A 23,978-nucleotide genomic window follows, 5' to 3' on the forward strand; every position below is an offset into this window, starting at 1 on the left:
GTGGACAGGTGTGGGGAAAATGTCCTGCTGGTTATTTCTGCCCACCTGGGACCTCTGAACTGACGACACCAGGTCCCAAGGAGTCCCAGACACTTTGTCTCCAGGGACAGCTGTGTGCCCAGCAGTGCCCACCAGGTAACAGCCCATTCCTCATCCTTGGGGTGTAAAAGAGGCGGAGACCAAGGCTGCCCAGCTGTCACCACAGGACCTACCCTGGCAAAGGAAGTTTTTTGGTCAAAAGCAGACTCTAAAAATAGTTGACCCCCAGTATTGTGAGTCTAATACGTATGTGCGTATACACGTGTGTAATTACATACGTCATATGTATGTAAAATGCAGTGTGAATATGCACCTGATGCAGTTCAGATGGTTACTGATTTGACCAATGCAACAGCAAGTGGAGTCAGGACTGGCCTCCAGGCCTCTCAACTCCTGGGCCCGTAGAATCCCCCAGGCCACCCCTGGACACGTGCTCCCCACAGTCCTGGTGCAGTCCCCCACCTGCCATGGTGGAGCAGCCTCCCTGCTTTCCACAGGACCCAACTCAACCCCATGTGCTTCAGGTTTTTACTGCCCAGAGGGCAGTGGAGGACCCACCCTGTGCCCGCTTAACACCGTGACAGCTGCCCCCGGAGCCAAGCAGCAAGAGGACTGTAGGCCTTGCCCCCCGGGGCGCTGGTGCAAAGCCGGTGAGGCACCCGTGCCACAGCCTGGAGTGCGCTGGTCCTGCCAAGGGCACGGGGAGGCCCTTTGGGCAGGAGGGGGAGGATGGAAAGTGAGCACAGCCCTTGCTCTCCAGGAGACCCGGCCACCCACCCCTGCCCTGCAGGCCACTACTGCCCTGGAGGGAGTGAGACCCACCCAGGAACCCCCCAGGCCTGCCCTGAGCACACATACCTGGCAGCAGAAGGAGGCCAGAGTCAGGCAGAATGCCTCCCCTGCCCTGCCGGGTACCACTGCTCATCCCCAGGTGAGAGGCTCTCTCCAGGCCAGATGCAGAGCCCTCTAGGAAGGAGAGATGGGAGGTCACTGGGAGGCGCTGTGGGGCATCCCTTCTTTGCCTGCTGCTTTTGCCCCCAGGTCTCTCTTCCTTCGAAGGCCATCCCTGTCCTCCAGGCCACTGGTGTCCAGGTGATCAGGGTGCCTTTCTCTGCCCACCTGGAACCTTTCGGACAGAGCCAGGGGCATCATTATGGGAAGACTGTGAGCTCTGTCCCCCTGGCTACTACTGCCCCGAGGCTCAGCTGAGGGGCCAGGCAACCGTGTTTCCAATCGCCTGCAGAGCTGGATCTGAATGTCCTGCAGGTGAGACTGCTGGCCCTCCCCTTGCTTCCCAGCCCCCGCCCACGCCCCTGAAGCTTAAGCCAGGTCTCACATAGGAGGCCCTTATCAAGCAGAGCACATCACCTGCTTGCCTTAGCAAGTCTCTGCTTGCTGCTTGCTTGGTTGGGTCTGTGCCACCTAGATCTCCCCAAGACCAAGGTGTCTTGGTCTGTTCCTGTCTCCCTAAGGTGCTGTGGCTGAGGTCTCATGCAGGGCTGGCTCCTACTGTGGGCCCCAGACTGGAGTCCCCCCTCTCTGTCCTGGGGGCTATGCCTGCCCTGCCGGCTCCTCCACCTACTCTGGCCCCGGGCAGCTGTGAGTACCCTCCCCTGTCTGTGTGAGTCTGAGGCTCCCTCCATGTCTCAGCCTCTGGGCTCTCCAGATAGCAGTCAACTCCCTCAGCCTCCACAGGACGCAGGCCAAACAGCAGGGCCCAGAGACAAGTACTGATAACCCTTTGCAGGCGCTTCCCAGCAGGGCTTTTCCATGCAGCAGCCCCTGCCTCTGCCCCGGGCAAGGGAGGGTAAGGAAGCGGATTGCGCTGAGATGCCCTTCATAAGTTTCCAGGGCCGTCCTGTGTGAGGTGGCCAGATCTGGCAAATAGAAACACAGGAAACCCAGTTACATTGAAATTTCAGGTAAACAACAAATCAATGTGCAGTATGAGTATGACTTATACAATATCTGGGATGTATTTATGCTCATTGTTTACCCATTGTTCATTACTCATTGTTGATCTGAAATTCGAATATGACTGGGCATCACACATGTCATCTGGCAACCCCAATCCTCTGTCCAGGACTGACTCTCCCAGCACTCCTGACTGTGACCCCAAGCCAGTCAGGCCCCTTCCACACACACAGGGATTTCTCCAGGGTGAAGTAGGCAGGGAGCACAGGCCTGGACACTGCCCAATGGCCTGGCCACCTGGGCATGGCTCAGCTTCCTCTGAGAAGGCAGCTTGACCTGCTTAGGCTCCATCAGATGCAAAGCCACCCCAGGGCCCCCTGTCTGGGCTAATATCAGGGTATCCCTTTCCCCTGCCAGCTTAAGACCCAGATTGGAGAATGTTGGCCCTGCTAGTGAGATGAGAACAATAGCACACACGGACCCCATCAGCATGAAGCTGAGGTCTGGGGGGTCCATGTCTCTGTGCAGTTGCGAGTTTCCCTATTACTGCCCACCGGGCAGCACCCATCCACTTGCATGCCCTGGGGGCTCCGAGGCCCTGAATAGGAGCGGCCTCAGGATCTCCAAGGAGTCTTGCTGCCACCTCTGTGAGGCTGGCACCTACCGCAACCGGGCCCTGGACGCCCTGCCCTGCCAGCCCTGCCCAGCCGGATTCAGCTGCCACCAGGGTGAGTTCGGAAACCTGGGTAACAGCAAGACAGGGGGGCCCAGGCCTCAAGTCAGAAGTGGGCATAGCCCAGTGAGGAGGATGGAGGTGGCAGATAGGGGGTACCCCACGGGCCCTGGGAGTGTGCAGGGGAAGGGGCCTGTAGTGTTTCTCAGCTGGTAAAGACCCAAGAAGTGAGGAGAACACATGCGAAGGAGGATTCAGAGCAGCAGGTGCCATGGTCTGTGTGATGTTCGGTTTAAACAGCCTCTGAATTACAGAGGGTGCACAGCACTGTGCAGATTAGCATGGTGGAGCTGGCAGCCCAGGTGCTCCCCAAAACAGGACCCCACTGCCCAGTGTGTCAGCACTGCCCGCTATGCCCTCGCGTCTGCCAAGAGAGACAGAAGCATGTTCCAAGGCACCTGGGAGCCCAAGGGGACTGTTGGGGGAGTGGACACCATAGGGTACAGAGGCTCCACTCTCCTCCCCATCCTAGAGTCGCCCTGTGTTGGCTTTGCTGTCTCCCCGAACCCCCACACCCTCCAGCAACTTGTTCTTCCCCTGGACTCTGCCGTTTCTCATCCACCCCTACCTCAGCCAGAGCTCATGACGCAGAATTTCCCCTCCATTTCCCTCCAGGGACAGAGAGTTACCACAGCCAGCCCTGCCCCGTGGGGCACTACTGTCCTGCTGGGACCCACAACCCCAGGCCCTGCCCATCAGGAACCTTTAGAAACAGCAGCCAGGCGGGGGCAGCGGGAGAGTGCCTGCCGTGCCCTGCAGGCACCTTCAGCGCCAGGCCTGGTCAGACTGGCTGCCTTCCCTGCGGGAGCTCTGCTTTCTCCCCACCCGGTGAGTCTCACTGACACCCACCACCCCACTGGCTAATTGCCCTTGTCGGCAGACACTGGCTCTAAACACACCAATTCTCCTATCACTGCAGCTTTGAGGGTCAACAGTGCCAGGTTTCAGAAAGCCATCTTATCTTTGAGCATAGCTGTTTTCCTAAAGCTGCAATAGGTGAGAGAATGGACATCCTGTGACTCCATGGCTCCAGTGTGTGCTGTGTGTGGGGATGAAATGTCTGTGCAATGACTTCAACAAGCAAGTGAGTGAGCGTGAGGAAACCAGCTTAGAGAGGTTGAGCAGCTTGCTCTAGATGACCTGGCTAGTAGGGGAGCTGGGGCTCTGCTCTGGGGCTCTGCTCTGAGTCTCTGCATGGTTCCGAGGCTGCTGAAGGCTCTTAATGGCAGCATCAGCCTGGCCCGGTTTCCCCAAGCCCGTGTCTGTCTTGGAAAGGCAGGATCAGGTGTGGAGCTGTAAGCACAGCTTTCAGCTTAGGCCAATGGCTTCTTGCTGATCCCCTTCCCCTCCCCTCATTTCAACAAGTGGTCTTCACATGGTTTTTGCTGTGTGAACCATTTGCACATGGTCCACTGTGCAAGCAGGAGAAGTAACCAGATAATCCCACAGTGGGAAATTTAAAAGTCAACCATATCACATTTAACCTCACTGGGGGCTCCCTCCAATCCTGCCCCCTACTGAGGGCTGACCCCTGATCTCCACTGACGGTGCTGGCAGACTTTATCTGGAACAGTAATGATGTTACCACACAAAACTGGGTTTCTCTTGTTGATGCACTTTAAAAACCCAATTATTACAGCATCAGCTTTTGGGAAAAGAAAACAGCTTTATTGCTAGAGCAATCTACAAGGAGACAGGGGCATATACCCCAGCTCTGTCTCTTCGATCTAGGGCTTGGGACACAATTTATGGGATGAAGAGCAGGGTGATCTGAAGTGGGAATAGATGATTGGAGGTGAGGAGAAGTGAGGTAACTGATGATCTGGCTCTTCATAGGACACGTGTTCAGAAAACGGCAGCATTACCATGATCTGAGGGTAAAGTTTTTAGCTCCTTGATATCAAAAAGGTCACTTATCGAGCGTTCGTGCAGGCCCAGTTGATGGATTGGTGGTCTCAACTGGCCTGAACTGGACAAGGGAGGACTCTCAGTTCCTGAAAGACAACTCTTAATTACTCTGCTGACAAGACGAGGTCGGTTGAACTGGTCCTAAAGGACCCGTAGTTACAAATCTCCAGCTTTTTGTTGTTCATTCCTCAATGTTGAGGGATATAGGGTGACAACTGCTCTAGCTTCTTACTGCTGATAAGGGGCATAGGTTGTTCCATCTCATTGAACCAGTCCCTTAGTAAGGCGGTGATGCACATGGGATCCCAAGGTTGGGCCTATATTGTGTAAGCAAGCAACCAGGTATTTAATAAGAAGCATTTCTAGAGAAACAAAAAGAAAAATAAGCTTAATGGTTGGAGCAAATTACAAACAGTGTCTGAGCCCAGGGGAAACCAGTAAAAAAGATTTCTAGATGTCAAAGTTGAAGCATCTTTTGCAGCTTGAAATGCCTCTGATGATGCCATCATGTGTTCAGGTATCTTTCTGAGTGGCTTACATAGCACCAGGCATGAATCTCTCCTAAGTTTTTTTTTTAATTTTTATTTTACTTTAATTGAATTCATAATAGTTTACATCAATGTGAGATTTCAGTTGTACATTATTTCTTGTCTGTCACCACATAAGTGGTCCCCTTCACCCCCTGTGCCCACTCCCCACCCCCTATCCCCTGGTAACCACTGAACTCTTTTCTTTGTTGATGTATTTGTTTATATTCCATATATGAGTGAAATCATCTGGTGTTCGTCTTTCTCTGACTGGCTTCTTTCGCTTAGCATAAATCCCTCCAGGACCATCCATGTTGTTGCAAATGGGATGATTTTGTCCTTTTTATGGCTGAGTAGTATTCCATTGTGTATATATACCACATCCAATCACCAGTCAGTGGGCACTTGGATAGTTTCCATGTCTCTGCTCTTGTGAATAGTGCTGCAATGAACATAGGGGTGCATATGTTACTTTGGATTATTGATTTTAAGTTGTTTGGGTAGATACCGAGTTGTGGGATAACTGGGTCGAATGGTATTTCTACTTTTAGTTTTTTGAGGAATCTCCATACTGTTTTCCCTGGTGGCTGCACCAGTTTGCGTTCCCATCAGCAGTGGATGAGGGTTACCTTCTCTCTACAGCCTCTCCAACATTGGTTATTTTTAGTCTTAGTGATTATAGCCATTTTAACAGGTGTAAGGGGGTGTAGTGTAGTTTTGATTTGCATTTCCCTGATGATTAGTGATGTTGAACATCTTTTCATGTGTTTATTGGCCATCTGTATATCTTCTTTGGAAAAATGTCTATTCATCTCCTCTGCCCATTTTTTTTTATCGGACTGTTTCATTTTTTGTTGTTCAGTTGTGTGAGTTCCCTATATATTATGGAGATTAACCTCTTATCAGATACATGATTTCCAAATGTTTTCTCCCAATTGGTGGGTTGTCTCTTTGTTTTGATCCTAGTTTCTTTTGCCTTGCAGAAGCTCTTTAGTCTGATGAACTCCCACTTGTTTATTTTTTCTTTTGTTTTCCTTGTCTGAGAACACATGGTATTCAAAAAGATGCTGTTGAGTTCGATGTCAAAGAGTGTACTACCTATGTTATCTTCCAGGAGTTTCATAGTTTCAGGACTTATCTTCAACTCTTCGATCCATTTTGAGTTTGTTTTTGTGTATTGCGTGAGATAATGGTCTACTTTCATTCTTTTGCATGTGGCTGTCCAGTTTTCCCGACACCATTTATTGAAGAGATTGTCTTTTCTCCATTGTATGTTCTTGGCATCTTTGTCAAAGATTAACTGTCTGTAGATGCGTGGTTTTATTTCTGCACTTTCAATTCTCTTCCATTGATCTGTGTGCCTGTTGTTGTAGCAGTACTGTTTTGATCACTATGGCTTTGTAGTACATTTTGAAGTCAGGGATTGTGATGCCTCAAACTTCATTCTTTTTTCTCTTAGCAGTTCGGGGTCTTTGGTTGCCCCATATGAATTTTAGGATTCTTTGTTCTATTTCCGTGAAGAATGTCATTGGGATTCTGATTGAGATTGCATTGAATCTGTAGGTTACTTTGGGTAGGATGGACATTTTAGCTATGTTTATTCTTCCAATCCATGTGCATGGAATCTCTTTCCATCTCTTTGTCATTATCTATTTCTTTCAATAATGTCTTATACCTTTCATTGTATAAGTCCTTCACCTCTTTAGTTAAATTTATTCCTGGTACTTTATTCTTTTTGTTGCAATTGTAAAGGGAGTTGTAGTCTTGAGTTCTCTTTCCACAAGTTCGTTATTAGAGAGTAGAAATGCAACTGATTTTTGTAAGCTGATTTTGTACCCCACAAATTTACTGTAGTTGTTAATTATTTCTAATAGTTTCTGATGGATTCCTTAGGGTTTTCTATATATAAGATCATGTCATCTGCAAACAGCGAGAATTTCATTTCTTCACTCCCTGTTTGGATTCCTTTTATTCCTTTTTCTTGCCTGATTGCTCTGGCCAGGACCTCCAGAACTATGTTAAATAAGAGTGGTGATAGAGGGCGTCCTTGTCTCGTTCCTGTTCTCAGAGGGATGACGTTCAGTTTTTCCCCATTGAGCATGATGTTGGCTGTGGGTTTGTCCTATATGGCCTTTATTATGTTGAGGTAATTTCCTTCTATCCTCATTTTGTTAAGAGTTTTTATCATAAATGGCTGTTGGATCTTGTCAAATGCTTTCTCTGCATTTATTGAGATGATCATGTGGTTTTTAATCATCATTTTGTTAATGTGGTGTATCACATTGATCGATTTGCAGATGTTGAACCATCCTTGTGTCCCTGGAATAATTCCCACTTGATCATGATGTATGATCTTTTTGATGTATTGCTGTATTCTGGTTGCCAATATTTTGTTGAGGATTTTTGCATCTACGTTCATCAGTGATATTGGCCTGTAATTTTCCTTTTTTTCTTGTCCTTGTCAGGCTTTGATTTCAGAGTAATGTTGGCCTCGTAGAATGTGTTAGGAAGCATTCCATCTTCCTTAATTTTTTGGAATAGCTTGAGAATGATAGGTATTAAATCCTCTCTGAAAGTTTGGTAGAATTCCCCAGGGAAGCCATCTGGTCATGGGCTTTTATTCTTTGGGATGCTTTTGATTACTGTTTCAATCTCTTTACTTGTGATTGGTTGGTCTATTCAGATTGTCTTTTTCTTCTTGATTCAGCTTTGTGAGGTTGTACAAGTCTAAAAATTTATCCATTTCCTCTAGATTCTCCATTTTGTTCACATATAGTTTTTCATAGTATTCTCTTATAATCTGTTGTATTTCTGTGGTATCTGTTGTTATTTCTCCTTTTCATTTCTAATTTTATTTATCTGAGCTTTCTCTCTTTTTTTCTTTGTAAGTCCTGCTAGGAGTTTGTCAGTTTTATTTATCTTCCCAAAGAAACAGCTCTTTGTTTCACTGATCCTTTTTACTGCTCTTTTTTGTTTCAATAGCATTTATTTCTGCTCTGATTTTTGTTATTTCTTTCCTTCTGCTGACTTTGGACTTTGTTGGTTCTTCTTTTTCTAATTTACTTAGGTGTAATTTGAGGTTGCTTATTTGGGATTTTTCTTGTTTGTTAAGGTGAGCCTGTATTGCGATCAATTTCCCTCTTAATACAGCTTTTGCTGCATCTCATATGAGTTGGTATGGTAGGATTTCATTTTCATTTGTCTCCAGATACTTTTTGTTTTCTCCTTTAGTTTCTTCAATGGTCCATTGCTTATTCAATAGCATGTTGTTTAGTCTCCACATCTTTGTCCCTTTCTCAGCTTTTTTCTTGTAAATCATTTCTAGCTTCATAGCAGTGTGATTAGAAAAGATGCTTGTTATTATTTCAATCTTCTTAAATTTACTGAGGCTTGCCTTGTTTCCCAACATATAGTCTGTCCTTGAGAATGTTCTGTGCGCACTTGAGAAGAATGTGTATTATGCTGTTTTTGGGTGGAATGTTCTATATATGTCTAAGTCCACCTGGTCCAGCTTTTCATTTAATTCCACTGTTTCCTTGTTGATTTTCTGTCTAGATGATCTATCCATTGATGTCAGTGTAGTGCTGAGGTCCCCTACTAGTATTGTGTTGTTATTAATATCTTCTTTTAGGTTTGTTAATAGGTGCTTTGTGTATTTTGTTGCGCCTGTGTTGGGTACATAGATATTTACATGTTATTTCTTCTTGATGGAGTGTCCCATCAATAATTATATACTGCCCCTCTTTGTCCCTCTTTACCTGTCTCATCTTGAGGTCTACTTTTTCTGATATAAGGATGGCAACACCTGCTTTCTTTTGTTTGCCATTAACTTGGAGTATCCTATTCCATCCCTTCACTCTGAGCCTGTGTTTGTCATCAGAGTTGAGATGTGTTTCTTGGAGGCAGCATATTGTTGGGTCTTGTTCTTTAATCCATCTCACCATTCTGTGTCTTTTTATTGGAGAATTCAATCCTTCTGCATTTAGGGTGACTATTGATACATGAGGGCTTAATGCTGCCATGTTACCATTTGTTTTCTGGTTCTCCTGCATTTCCTTTGTTTCTCATCCTGTGTATTTTGGTCTACCAGTTGAATTATGTACTTTTTTATGATTTGTTTCTCTTTGTTTTCTCCTTATTTATTATTTGTGTATCTGTTCTGCTTTTTTGTTTAGTGGTTACCATGAGGTTTGTATGCAAAATCTCATGGATAAGATAGTCCCTTTTCTGAGGGCCTCTTATTTCCTTAAACTAAACCGATTCAATCTCTTTCCTCTTCCCCTCCTGAGTTGTTTTTCTCACATCTTATTCCATCTTGTGTTATGACTTTGTGGTTAAAACAACAAGATTATCTTTGTTTCTTGTGTTTTCCTTCCCTTTGTCTTTAATGCTATACTGGAGTATTTGCTAACTTTTTCTGATTCTGTCTATCTAGCTCCTTATTCCATGATTTCTAACCCCTTTCTCCCTTTCTTTTTTCAGGTATGAGGGTCTTCTTGAGGATTTCTTGTAGGGGGGATCTTATGGCTATGAACTCCCTTAGCTTATGTTTGTCTGGGAAAGTTTTTATTTCTCCATCATATCTGAAGGATATTTTTGCTGGATAGAGTATTCTTGGCTGAAAGTTTTTGTCCTTCAAAGATTTGAATATGTCATTCCAATCTCTCCTAGCCTGTAATATTTCTGCAGAGAAATCTGCTGAAAACCTGATAGGGGTTCCTTTGTAAGTTATTTTCTTCTGCCTTGCTGCCCTTAATATTCTTTCTTTGTCATTCACTTTTGCCAGTTTCTCTACTGTATGCCTTGCCGTAGGTCTTTTGATGTTGATATATTTAGGATATCAGATAGCTTCTTCCAAATGAATTTATGTCTCTTTCCCTAGGTTTGGGAAGTTCTCTGCTATTATTTCTTTGAACAACCTTTCTGTTCCATTCTCCTTCTCTTCTCCTTCTGGAATACCTATAATTCTTATGTTGCATTTCTTGAGTCAGATATTTCTCGGAGACTTTCTTCATTTCTTTTCAGGCTTACTTCTCTCTCCTCCTCTATCTGGAGCATTTCAACATGTCTATCTTCGATTATGCTGATATACTACTCTATGGTGTCTGCTTTAGTGTTCAGGGAATCCATATTTTGTTTTATTTCTTCTATTGTGTCTTTCATCTCTAATATTTCTGATTGATTCTTCTTTATAGTTTCAATCTCTTTTGTGAAGTTGCTGCTGAACTCATTGACTTGTTTCTCTACATTCTCTTTTAACTCATTGAGTGTTTTGATGATATCTATTTTGAATTCTTTGTTGTTTAGATTACATATTTCTACGTCCTCAGGACAGATTTCTTGGTACTTGTCATTTTCTCCCTTGTCTGGAGGTCTAATATAGTGTTTGATATTGTTAGGAGGGGTGGCTCCACTTTTTGGCATCCTGGTATTATTTGGTTGCAGTTACCACCTATCACCACTTGGTGGGGGGCAAGAGCCATGTATTCTGAACCCTCTACAATCCACCAACATCCCAGGCACTGGAGCTGGCTCTGGTCGGGTGGGAGGAGGGGCACTTTCTCCTGCGTGCTTTCTATGTTTGTTGCTCTGCCCTCACTCTCTGCTCTCCTGGGGTGTTGGCTTGATGAGGTCGCTCTCTGCATTTGCTTTCACCTTGGTAGGGGCTTTCCCTTAGGCTGTGAGGGCCCTCGAACATCTTTGATGTTCCCATGAACTTACATCCCCTCCCCCATTCCTTCCCTCTCGGAGGCCTCCCATGGTCCCAAATTGCAGTCTTTAGGGGAGGGACTGAAGTTTTCTCCTACCCCATTCCATCCTCCTCTGAAGTGGGCTCCAGTCTCTCCGCCCTCCATCGTATGGCTGTGTGGGTCTCTCAGACATTTTTTGTGTTGCGTTTGGATGTCCTCTGTTGGAGTATGAATGTCTTTTTCATTGTATGTTGGAGGAGTGAGATTACTGGGAAAGCTCACTCCACCACAATACTAACGTCAACTCTGCCCCTCTTAAGTTTATATCAAGTTGTCCAGCTTCAGTTTGCAGGGCTACAGGAAAAAGATGGTTTCAGTTTCAGTGATTCCAATTGAAAATGATAGAAAAAATTGAAAACGTTAGTTTGGAGATTTGTAGCCAGATATTTCAGCAGTCTAGACGAATTCAGGATCCAGTCAAATGTATAGACACCTCAAAGACAATTAACAGAACTAGAATCTAATATCCACAAATATGTACTGTAGTTCCTATTGAAATACAATTTTTCTCTCTAAAACCACCCTCATGTTTACCAAAGATAGCCAAATTCAGACTAATTGGTTTGCAAAATAAGCTAGCTTCAATGAACTTGGCCCAATTATTTACATAAGTACAGCAAGATAGCAGTTGATCATATGGACTGTTTTATGTATTTATTTTTATTGTGGTAACATTGGTTTATAACATTATATAAATGTCAGATGTACATCATTATATGTTTTAATTTCTGTGTAGATTAGAACATGTTCACCACCCAAAGACTAATTGCCGTCCATCACCATGACCATGTACCTAATCACCCTTTTCACCCTCCTCCCTCCCCCCTTCCCCTCTGGTAACCAAAAATCCAATCTCTATCTCTACATGTTTGTTTCTTGTTGTTTTTATCTTCCACTTATGAATGAGATCGTACAGTATTTGACTTTTTTCCCTCTGACTTATTTCACTTAACATAATACCCTCAAAGATCATCCATATTGTCAGAAATGGCAGGATTTCATCATTTCTTATGGCTGAATAGTATTCCATTGTGTATATATACCACATCTTCTTTATCCATTTGAACCTTGATGGGCATCTAGGTTGCTTCCAAGTCTTGGCTGTGGTGAATAATGCTACGATGAACATAGGGGTGTGTGTATCTTTGTGTTTTCATGTTCTTTGGAAAAACACCCAGCAGTGGAGTAGCTGGATCATATGGTAGATCTATTCTTAATTTTTTGAGGAATCTCCATACTGTTTTCTACAGTAGTTGCACCAGTTTGCACTCCAATCAGCAGTGCACGAGGGTTCCCTTCTCTCCACATCCTCTCCAACACTGATTGTTTCCTGTCTTGTTAATTATAGCCATTCTGACGGGAGTGAGGTGATATCTCATTGTAGTTTTGATTTGCATTTCCCTGATAGTTAATGATGTTGAACATATTTTCATCTGCCTGTTGGCCATCTGTATATCTTCTTTGGAGAAATGTCTGTTCAGATCTTTTGCCCGTTTTTTAAATTGGGCTGCTGGTTTTTTTGTTGTTGAGATGTATGAGTTCTTTGTATAGTCTGGATATTAACCCCTTATAAGATATATGGCTTGCAAATATCTTCTCCTGATTGTTAGGTTGTCTTTTCATTTTGTTGATGGTTTCCTTTGCTGTGCAGAAGCTTTTTAGTTTGATGTAGTCCAGTTTGTTTTTTCTATTGTTTCCCTTGCCCGGTCAGACATGGTACTTGAAAATATGCTACTAAGACCGATGTCAAATTGTGTACTACCTATGTTTTCTTCTAGAAGTTTAATAGTTTCAGGTCTTACATTCAAGTCTTTAATCCATTTTGAGATGATTTTTGTGTATGGTGTAAGATAACAGTCTACTTTCATTCGTTTGCATATGGCTGTCCAGTTTTCCCAACACCATTTGTTGAAGAGACTTTCCTTTCTCCATCATATGCTCTTGGCTCCCTTGTTGAATATTAGCTCTCCATATAGGTGTGGGTTTATTTCTGGGCTCTTGATTCTGCTCCATTGATCTGTGTGTCTGTTGCCAGTACCATGCTGTTTTGGTTACTATAGCTTTTAAATCTGCTTTGCTGGAACTTTTCATAAGGAATCTCAGACTGAACTTTAAAGGTCCTTGAAGCCAGGAAAACCTACCCAAGGACTTGTCTTCAGACTCCGCCTGCAATACCTTTAGATGTGGGTGAATTCCTCTCTTCTCCTGAGGTTCCCCAAAATATCCTGAAGTTCCTTGCACGTGCCAGGAAAGTGACCATATTTACTCACCTGGTAAGGTGACTGGGAGTCCCGTAAGCGAGGTACCAGGTCAATATTTCCAAGCAGCTTTAGTCCATAAAGTCAATCTTTCTTCCTCAAAGCTGTCTGGTCATATCTGAGTCTATGAATGTTTCTCTCAAATATGACATCCCACTCAAAGCCTTAGTACTATAACCAATGTTTCCAATTGTGTCCTGCTTTAAGGAGAACAGATTCTTATTGAATTTATGCAAATAACTATATTGCCATGAAAATAAGAATACTCACTCATCAAGAGTTTCCAAATTCTAGAGAGATTAGTCAGGGAGAAAAAGTAGATGTTTCAATTTTGCTTACAAAGGTGTAATTTTACCACATTGCTATAAGTCATAGCTGACTTAAGAGAAAAAAGAAAAAGATTTCCTAAATATGGAAAAACAAAACATTAAAAATCAGCAATATCAAACAAAAAGTCATAAAAATTATAATCCTCCTTATTGGTTCATTTAGCTGCATGTAATCAATTCTTGATGTTGATCTTCTGTTAGTAGTTTTATGAGGCCATCAATTTCCTCATTATAGTTCTGTAGTTTCTTACCCAGCTCAGTTTTATAATCTGAAAGTTTATCAGAAACCTGCACTCTAGAGCAAATGTCAGAGTCCTTTCCATGAATCTCTCTGAATATAAAATACATCTGTAAAAATATCAGAATAAAACAACTGTCTGCAAATGATGAAAGACTCAAAAAGGGCAATTGACAAAGAAACTTGATTATTTCTGTGACATATGACACTTTAAGATAATAACTAGAATTATGGCTGACAACCAGGACAGATTAGAATTTTAGGAATGTTGTATAATTTTTAAAAAACATTTATATTAAAAACATTCACCCACAAAATATAACCTAAGAAGGCTTATCATCACTTATTTAACAATGCTTCCCATGTAATTTAACATATCAAATAAGCTTAATTAGTTTAATATCTCCCTCTCTATAAAGAGAAAAAGAATTCTTTGAGAAGTCCTGGGGGCCCACTGGAAATTCTCAAAATTTGAATTTGAGGGAAGTCAAAAATATCAAAAGGTTTTAAAATACTTGGTCAAATAGGCAACAACACTCACTGTGACACAATGCTTAGTCATCCATTTAACCAAAGTGACACAGAAGATGTTAAAGGCAAACATAGAGTTAACTAGCTTTTTTTAAAAAAAAAAAAAACTGTAAGTTGTCTTAATAGAGAGATTTCAGCCTTTTGGAACATAAGAAATTATTTTGACAAAGCATAGAATTTCTATTTTTTAGGTAGCCTTACTCAGAAATAAAGAAAAACCTTTTATAATCTCTTTTTCAAGAGCAGACTAGGGGCCGACCCTGTGGCTGAGCGGTTAAGTCCACACATTCCACTGCAGAGGCCCAGGATTTTGCCAGTTCAGATCCTGGGTGCAGACGTGGCACATTGAGGCAGCATCCCACATGACACAACTAGAAGGACATGCAACTAAGATATACAACTGTGTACCAGGGGGATTTTAGGAGATTAAGCAGGAAAAAAAAAAGATTGGCAACCGTTGTTAGCTCAGGTGCCAATCTTTAGGGGAAAAAAAAAAGAGCAGACCAAAAGTTCAAGAAAATTATGCTTTTAAGAGAGAGAAAACTGAACTCTAATTTTGCACCAGCTTACTTGTGATATTAAAACTTATTTACTTAATTTAATTCACTTTAATCTTAGCCAATTTGACCATGTACAAAACTCTTTCCTCAGGGTTCCTCTTCTACAAACTTTCTATAATTATCTTTTTACATTCAGAATTTGTCCCATTCCTCCTTTCTTCCCTCCTAGTACTTGAGGACAAATTTATGTTTCTTAAAATAAGAAATAAAATATATTTCCATTCTTTATACCTTCTTTACTAAAAACATACATCTTACTTTCCTTGAATACAAAGATATTTTCCTTATTAATTTTTAGTAGTTTTAATCACATATATTAATTAAAATTCTTAATCCTTATGTACCTTAATTTTTAGTGAAAGCTAAGAAGTAAGCAATTATAAACTGTCTCTTACATTCTGTGCATTCTGTGGCTTGGCAAATTTATAAATATTTTTTATAATTTCTAGAAACATGCTACTTCATAGGGCAATCTTTTAATAAATTACAAGACATGGTTACTAATAGGTCCAAACATCTTTTAGTTTCTCTGTAATAAGAAGCCAAAAGTAGATAAACCTAGATATATTTAGCAATAATGTTTCAGTATTTTACCTTATTTGAAAATGACCTAGATATTCAATGCATTTTTTATCAGTTAATTTCACCTAACAAAACTTCAAAGTTTCAAGTTCCTAAAGAGATTTTGGAAGTTATTTTAAATACATGCCATAACACATAATTATTGTTAAAAAGTTCACCTAAAAACTTTTGCTTATATTTGTTTAGTTTACTTGTTCCCAGTAATTATTTAGACTCCCTACAAAAATTTCATGAGACATTCAATGAAATCAGCTATCATTCTAAGTTATTATTTTTTTATGACAAATTTTGTCAGTGATGACTTGAGCCTATTTAACTAATGAAGGTTGCATGTCTATATCATGTCCAATGTTGATGACTCTGAGGACGTGCTTACTTCAATCAAACCAGCAAACTTAAATACACTTTCATTTACCAAAGATTAACTTATATCATGTGAACTTGAAAGACATTTGAGTTAGTTTCTATTACATATAGAAATAATTTATGGAAGCGCTTACATTAAGCCAACTGAATTGAGCTTTTTGGAAATTATACCATCCAGATGTAAGATATCACACACATGTGAGATATATAGACACGCACATACACAGAGACTCCATAGATATTGTTTTTAAAATTACTGCTACAAATCAGGCACATAGCAAATAAGCCTAATTACTGTCATGAATCATGTAGTTATGAAGGAATAATGGAATCCAAATTTTGTTTTAAGCTTTTTCTACTAACATTTGTAGAGAAGACACCCCAGATGCTAGATGTTGAGCAAGGGTGCTCTATAGGTAGTTCTTCTTTCCTTTTTTCTTTTTTTTTCTTCAGTCTTATGAATTGATGATGGACTAGATAACAGTTCCCAGAGAGGCTATAAGCCTTTTTAGATAAAGGAAATGGGTGGAAGCTGAACTGCCTCCAGAGCTGCATTTCAAGTTTTGCAAGGATTTTTTTTTTAAGGACAGTTCATTTTTTTTTTTTTTTTTGGTGAGGAAGATTGGCCCTCAGCTAACATCTGTTGCCAATCTTCTTATATTTGATTTTGGATGCCGCCACAGCGTGGCTTGATGAGTAGTGTAGGTTCGTGCCCAGGATCTGAAACTGTAAACTCCAGGCCACCAAAGCAGAGTGTGCAAACTTAACTACTGAAGCACCAGACTGGACCAGGAAAGTTGCTCTTAATTTCTCAGAAATTGGATTGTAACTGAAATAAAATTATAGGTTGATCTACCTACACTAGTACATCATCCCTAATTTGCTTCTTTCTCCCTGGGTGCTTAGTTTTATTTTAACTTAGGGAAGAAGGCCAAAAAGAAATTCTTGTCAGGCTCTGAATATCACCTCCCAGTTTGGCTGAATTTCTGGTTGTAAGTTGCTAAATCCTTTCAAATATCTTGTCAGATTTCAGCTTGGACAAGGAGTAATTACTTGGAAGTATTGAACAGCACATTCCCAGAAAATCTCTCAGAGTCTCATTAACTCTGGTTACATGGTGTCTGTAAAGCCATGACCTAATATGCTTTTCTTTTAGGTAAGTTATATAGCTTATTCTTCCTTTTTGGAACAAAACTTTCAATAAGGTTACTTTGGAATTTTGAAGTCTTTGCTTTTAAGTGCACTTTTAAATGACCTCATCTAGTTGGAATGTTCCTTCTACTGGCCAATGGAGTTCCCCTGAGGCTGGTGGCAGTTTGGTAGGACCCTCAGCTACAGAAGGGAATGCAACCCACATTTGTGTCCAACCATCTCTGACCACAAAATGGGGTGAAACTGCGTTTTTGTCCAATCACATTTTGGGGACCTCCAATCTGACAATTATTAAGCCAAGCCCTCAAGACACTAAACGAGCTTAGTAAGATTTGGCAGTTTTTGTAAATATTTGCAGCTTCTGGAACCTCTAGGTTTTAAGCAAATATGCCAGAAGATGGAACACTGGACTCTTTAAAGATTAAAGATTTCTTCATTTCTTGGTTTGAAAGCTCAAAAGGAGCCCAAAGTGTCCACTGAAATTTCAAATGATCCCAGATTATTTTACCAGCTGTTTACAGTTATTTCTACTTTAGGGGGCTCTTTGCAAGGTGGCCACAACCAAGAAGGTAATTTCTAAAGAGAGTTTGTTAAAGCCACTGAGAAACTCAGTCCCCAAAACAGCCAAGTCAATTTAGACAAACATTAACACACAATACAGTTCTACATATAACAGAGACCAGAATACTAGTTTGCCAGGAGCTACTCAGAACCGGATTTCCAGGAGTTACTCAAAACCGGATTTCCAGGAGCTACTCAGAACCGGATTGCCAGGAGCCACTCAGAACCGAATTGCCAGGAGCCACTCAGAACCGGATTGCCGGGAGCTACTCAGGACCAGATTTCCAGGAGCTACTCAGGACCAGATTTCCAGGAGCTACTCAGAACTGGATTTCCAGGAGCTACTCAGAACCAGAAGCAACTTCATAGCTGAACCTCTTATCCTGCCACTAATTACCTTGGGTGGTTTAGGCCCAGGGTTCAGGACTCAGCCCACCAGGATTCCCCAGAATTAGGGACTCGAACCAGAGAGACAGGTAAAGGACAATCACTTTCTTAAAGTTACTCACCCAGAGCCCAGAGACATCTTGATCCAGAAGCTATTTCTTCTCCCAAAATAAAAAAAAAAAAAAAATGCCTTGTGGCCTGGAGCGCCACAGTGGGAAAAGGTAATCTGATCACCCAAGCCACTAGACACAATTTTCCAGGCAGCCACTTAGGGTCGATGAAAAGACCCCGCAGCCCACTTGGGGTTCCAGAGCTTCAGGCAGGCACTCACAGGACCTTGTCTCTTCATGGTCACCAAAACTGTTACCCGATGCACATTTAAAAAGCCAATTAATACAGCATCAGCTTTTGGGAAAAGAAAACAACTTTATTGCTAGACCAATCTGCAAGGGGGCAGGGGCATGCTCTCAGATCTGTCTCCCTGATCCAGGGCTTGGGGCACAATTTATGGGATGAAGGGCAGGGTGGTCTGAAGTGTGGAGATTGATGATTGGAGGTGAGGTCAGGTCATTGATGATCTGCACAAGTGTAGTCAAGCTTCATGGCTCTTCCCAGGACACATGTTCACAAAATGGCGGCATTACCATGATCTGAGGGTGGAGTTTTTAGCTCCTTGACGTCAAAAAGGTCACTTATCAAGCATTTGTGCAGGTCCAGTTGATGGATTGGTGGTCTCAACTGGCCTGAACTGGACGAGGAGTCTCAGTTCCTGAAAGATAACTCTTAATTACTCTGTTGATAAGACGGGGTCAGTTGGACTGGTTCTCGAGGGCCCATGGTTATAATAAGAGCACTTACCACAGGCAGGCACTGCTCTAAGTGCTGTCCAAGCATCAACTCATGGCGTTCTTGTATTAATTCCATGAAACGGCACAATCACTATCATTCCTGGTTTACAAATACTAAACCGAGCCACAGAGAGTTTCAATAACTGGCCCACATTCCAACATTTAGTGGCAAAACCAGGATATGAAGCCAGTCTAGCTGACTCCCAAATTCCTGCTCTTGATCACCGTGCCATACCACCTTCAAATGGTGTGATTGGAGGTTGTCAGAGATCCTGCCATCCTTTCTTGTCTTCTGGATAAGGCATTCTATCTCTTAGGTGAGCAACCCCCTGAATCCTGTGACCCCCATTACCTGGAGATCAGAGCCTGGGTGAAGTGGGTCCCAATCGTTGTGTCATCTAAATTACATGTCACTGACTTGTACATAACAACCTAGTACAGCCAATTGCTTTAGTGGTTGAGAAGTATATTTTTAACTAGCTTAATGTTTTCAGGATAAAATTGTTGCAGCCATTCTCTGTGACATAGAACCCTTGGGCTGCCATAACAGAATACCACAGTCTAGGTGCCTTAACCAATAGAGATTTATTTTCTCACAGTTCTGGAGGCTAGAAGTCCAAGATAAAGGTGTCAGCAGGTTTGGTTTCTTTTGAGACCTCTCTCCTAGCTTACAGATGGCTGTCCTCTTGCTGTGTCCTTACGTGGTCTTTCCACTGTGTGCAAGCATCGCTGGGGTCTCTTCGTGTGTCCAAATTTTCTCTTCTTATAGGTACACCAGTCAGATTGAGTTAGGGCCCACCCTAAAGGCCTCATTTTAAGTTAATCACCTCTTTAAAGGACCTATCTCCAAATACAGTCACATTCTAAGATACTGGGGGTTAGGACTTCAACACAAACTTTTGGGGGGTAACACAATTCAGTCCATAACACAGTTCAGCCCCTTGATCACCTGTGGGTCGAATGCTGAAATAAGCCAACATCCTCTTCAGGCTTGTGTTCTGATTAGGCTTCTTACCATCTACAAGAAAAATTCCCACTCCGGTTAATATATTCTCACTTTTTATTGCCTAAAGTTTTTGTTGATTTATTGTGTGGGGTATGAGATAAGGGTCAAGATTCATTTTTCTCAAATAGATGTCCAATTGGCATGGCACCTTTGTTGAAAGATCACTCATGTTTGTCATTAATTAAACATCCCATCTACATGTGGATCTGTTTGGGGATCTCTATTCTGTTCTACTGTCTTTCATCCTATCCTTCTAAAAACATTGCCCCATCCTAATCAGCTTTATTGCATGGAGTCTTCTAATCTGTAAATGTGGCTTAACTTTCCTTTTATTTATGTCCTCTTTAATTTTTCTAAATAATGATTTTTGTTTTATTCCCTGAGTAGACCCCTTGCATATATCTCATTAGATTTATTACTAGATATTCGATATATTTTGATGTTATTGCCAATGCTATTAGGTCTTTAAAATTTCATCTTCTAATGTTTTGTCTAAAAATGTCTTTTTCCAGCTTTATTCTTGAAGATAATTTTAGCTAGGTAGAGAATTCTAGCTTGACAGTTATTTTCTTTCAGCATTTCAAAGATAGGCTGTCATTGCCTCTGCCTTCCATTATTTCTGTTGAGAAGTCTTATATATAAAAGTCTTATATTTGCTTTTTGGAGGTAAATGTCCTTTTTCTCTGGTGCTTTTAACATTTTTCTCTTTGTCTTTGGGTTTTAGTAATATCACTAAGGTTTTCTTCCTGTAGTTTTTTATTTGTATTTATCCTATTTGTGGTTCTTTAGCACTTCTTGAATCTGTGGTTTGATGTCTTTCATAAATTTTGTGAAATTCTCAGCCATTATATTTTAAAATATTCTGCCCTATTCTCTTTCTCTTTCCTTTTGGATCTCCTACTACACGTATGTTATCTCTTTTTAACATGCACGTGTCTCTTGCACTGTTTTCTGCATTTTTTATCTTTTATTTTCTCTTTCTGAGATTCAATCTGGATAGGTTTTTCAGACCTATATTTCATTTTGTTAATTTTCTCTATGGCTCCATATAATTTCCTATTAAATGTATCTCTTGATATTTTATTTTTTTTCCACTGAACTTTTCAGTTCTAGAATTTCTACATATTCTTTTATAGTTCGCTATTCTCTGTTGAAATTCTCCGTCTTGTCATTTGATTTATCAACCATACTAATCACAGTTTAAAGTACAGGTCACATCTGATAACTCCAATAATTGGATCTTTGAGACCCTGTATCTATCATCTGGGAGTTTTTCTCTTAATTTCTTAACAATTCTTGTTATTTTGCATGCCTGGTTATTTTTTATTGAATGATAAACATTATCAATGAAAATTGAAATTCTGGATGCTATTATCTTTCCCCCGAGAGGGATTACTTTCATTCTGGAAGGCAGTTACAGTAGGAACAGATCACCTCAATTCATCAGGGATTTAGAAAGTTAGTGCTTGGCTCCAGGTTCCAGAGAGTTGGTGTTCTTGCAGTCAATGCTTATTCGGGTGTAGCCCTTCAGTGGTCCCAACTGAAAGCTGAGACATTTACTTGAGACTGCCATTCTTGGTGGGCCCAACTTTTGTCCCCTTAGCCTGATGAGACATCCTGAGGCTGCGCTCATCTTCTCAGCCTCTCAACTGAAGTGGCAAATGCCTTTAGGGGAAATGTGGGGCCAAATGTGGGGCTAATCCCTCTAGATTTCCTTTCTCTCCAGAATTTTTTTTCCTTAAATCCTCAATTAAGTTTTTCATTCCTTCAGTCAGATATTTTCTATATTTTTTCTGGCTTTTCTAATTGTGCCTCATAGGAATATTGGCCTGAAATACAGTGGTCCTCCCTTATGCATGGGGGACACATTTCAAGACCCCCAGTGGATGCCTGAAACCATGGATAGTACCAAACCCTATATATATTATGTTTTTCCTATACATACCTACCTATGATAAAGTTTAATTTATAAATTAGGCATAGGAAGAGATTCACAACAATAAGTAATAATAAAATAAGAACAATTATAACAATAAAGTGTAATAAAAGTTCTGTGAATCTGGTCTCTCTCTTTCCGAATGTCTTGTGCACGCTCACCCTTCTTCCTCTTGTGATGATGTGAGATGATCCAGTGCTGCGTGAGGAGGTGAAGAGAGGCGAAGGACACAGGCATTGTGATGTAGTTAGGCTGCTACTGGCCTTCTGACAATACGTCAGGAGGAGGATCGTCTGCTTCCGGACCATGGTTCACCGCGGGTAGCTGAAACCACAGAAAACAAAACTGTGGATAAGGGGGGACCACTGTGAGCTATTCTGCCGCTGCTCGAGTCTGTAAGCATATGCACTTTTGTAAACTGCCTCTTTCCCTTTTGTGATAGGTGGAGAGGTTTTTTTTAGTTAATTTATCTTGAAGGTTATCTTACAAACACTAACTTCAAATTATTGTTGTAAGTGACACAAAAGCACTGTGGAAGATACTAAGATAGGAGGAAAGAAAAAAATATATAACAAATTGGCAGACGTGTCAAATGCCACAAGAAAAGAAGTGAAAAAAGTCCGGATGGTTCAAAATAGGAAGAAATTGCTTCTGCATGGCAGGCTCAGGTAAACTTTATGGAAAAGGTTGTATTTAAACAGGAACTTGAGGGTAAGTAAAATCTTGTTGGGCTAAGATAATGGGGAAAAGATATTTTAAAAATGATACTTTTAATATAGATCTGTGGTCAGTTCTGTAGTCATGATTGCCAGACCAAGAGTTCAGACTTCTGTTCAAAGTATTCTTTAGCAAGAAAACACTCTTTCAAAAGAATTCTTATTTAGGGAATTAATATGAAACATGTCAGAGTAGAGTGGCTCCGAGTGAACTGAGGGTGAGGTCTCGTAACTGCTGCCGTGAGGTCACTCCTCCCCTAAGAAGGCCCTCAGGCGCCTCTGTTGAAGCACAGGGTGCACGATTCAAGGTTTGAAGCCCAGCGCTCTGGACCATGAGAAGACGTGGAAGACTCCAGGGGCACAGAGTCTCAGCAAGGACCTGGTCCAGACGGGCCAAAGAACATTCCAGAGTTCAGGACAGTAGAGAGGGCTTAACCGTGTAGAGCCTGTCTGGTGGGAGAATACTCCCTGCGTCACTTCAGTACTGAGTAACTCCCTTCCTTCTCTACAGTAGAAATAATTCTCTCTTGTTAATGGTCCCTAAATTCTTTTGGGGAAGAATGCGACCATGTTAGCAAAAAATGTCAACTTTCAATCCATTTACTCAACAAGTTCTGCCGAGGGTCTGTGGGCTGCTGTGTCCTGTGTGTGAGTGGTCATCCTCAGCAATCTGACAAGGGCTGAACCTGAAATGAGTGTTTTCATTCCTGAGCAGATGCCAGTCTCCACAGAGGCACGCAGGCCGGTTGGCCCTGGCGAGGCCTCAGAATCACAGGGAACCCCAGGCCACTACACGGACCTGCTCTCTACCCTTCCTCCCACTGCCCCTCCTGAATCACAAATTCACCTGGACTGCTTTTGCCTCCTGAATAAACCCCGAACCTCCTCACCTGTCACCTTCTCTGCTGAGAATTCCTGTGCTCCCAGCTCTGCCTTTCTAATCCCATCCATCCTTCAGGCCTCTTGAGCGGCCTTCAGGCTCTGCAGATCTCTCCTCTTGTCCAGAGACAGAGGCCTGTGCCAGTCCTTCGGGACCGACCCCACATGGCTTTGTGTGATCGTGGAAGGAACAACGCCTTCCACAGGACGTCAAGTGCTTTCCATGGCATCAGCAGTGCTCAGCCCCAGCCTCACATTGCAGTGCTCAAGGGACTGTCAGAAAGGAGATGCCCTGGCCTCACCTCAGAGATTTTTGCTTAATTGGCCTGAATGGCGCTGAACAGCAGTGTTGTTTAAAAGCTTCTCAGATGAATGCAGTGCAAGTCAGGGTTGAGAATGACTGATTTAGAAGATCCCACTCAGTCCCCACAAAGACCGTCTCAGCCCCAACTTTGGGGACGGTGGGTGTCTGCTTGCCCCCTGGACCACAGGCGCCCTGTGGACAGGGACGGAGGGTTCACTCAGGTTCTGGCTCACTGCCAGGTGCCTGTGACAGACGACAGGGTTTCTCTGTCCCCAGGTGCCTCCCACTGCACATGTCGGGGCCTGAACAGGGTCTTCCAGAAGTCAGACGGCTCCTGCATCTGCCAGGCAGGACATGAGTCCTCCGACGAGAGGGACCTGCAGAGCGACGAGAGTGATGGTGCTGAGGACTGCCAGCCCCAGGTAATGCCCTGCAGCCTCAAGGAGAGGAAGAT

The 23,978-nt window shown here is 42.3% G+C and overlaps 1 protein-coding gene across 6 annotated transcripts in view; it reads left to right on the top strand.

Annotated features, from left to right (window-relative positions):
- The first annotated feature begins 767 nt into the window (after positions 1–767).
- Positions 768–23,978, top strand: part of LOC106781854 (uncharacterized) — a 55,470-nt gene continuing 32,259 nt past the window's right edge. For 5 of the 6 annotated variants that reach the window (XR_011427895.1, XR_011427896.1, XM_070240066.1 and 2 more), the window contains exons 1-6: positions 768–970; positions 1,081–1,305; positions 1,512–1,638; positions 2,482–2,681; positions 3,302–3,514; positions 23,801–23,946. Coding sequence is in view for 4 of the 6 variants with exons in the window: in XM_070240066.1 (XP_070096167.1) it covers positions 769–970; positions 1,081–1,305; positions 1,512–1,638; positions 2,482–2,681; positions 3,302–3,514; positions 23,801–23,946 (1,113 nt within the window). In the remaining 2 variants the exon portion in view is untranslated. The remainder of the gene's footprint in view (positions 971–1,080; positions 1,306–1,511; positions 1,639–2,481; positions 2,682–3,301; positions 3,515–23,800; positions 23,947–23,978) is intronic. The other variant, XM_070240068.1, reaches the window with a different exon arrangement.

Source organism: Equus caballus, chromosome 17 (genome assembly GCF_041296265.1).
Source record: "Equus caballus isolate H_3958 breed thoroughbred chromosome 17, TB-T2T, whole genome shotgun sequence".
Taxonomy (NCBI): domain Eukaryota; kingdom Metazoa; phylum Chordata; class Mammalia; order Perissodactyla; family Equidae; genus Equus; species Equus caballus.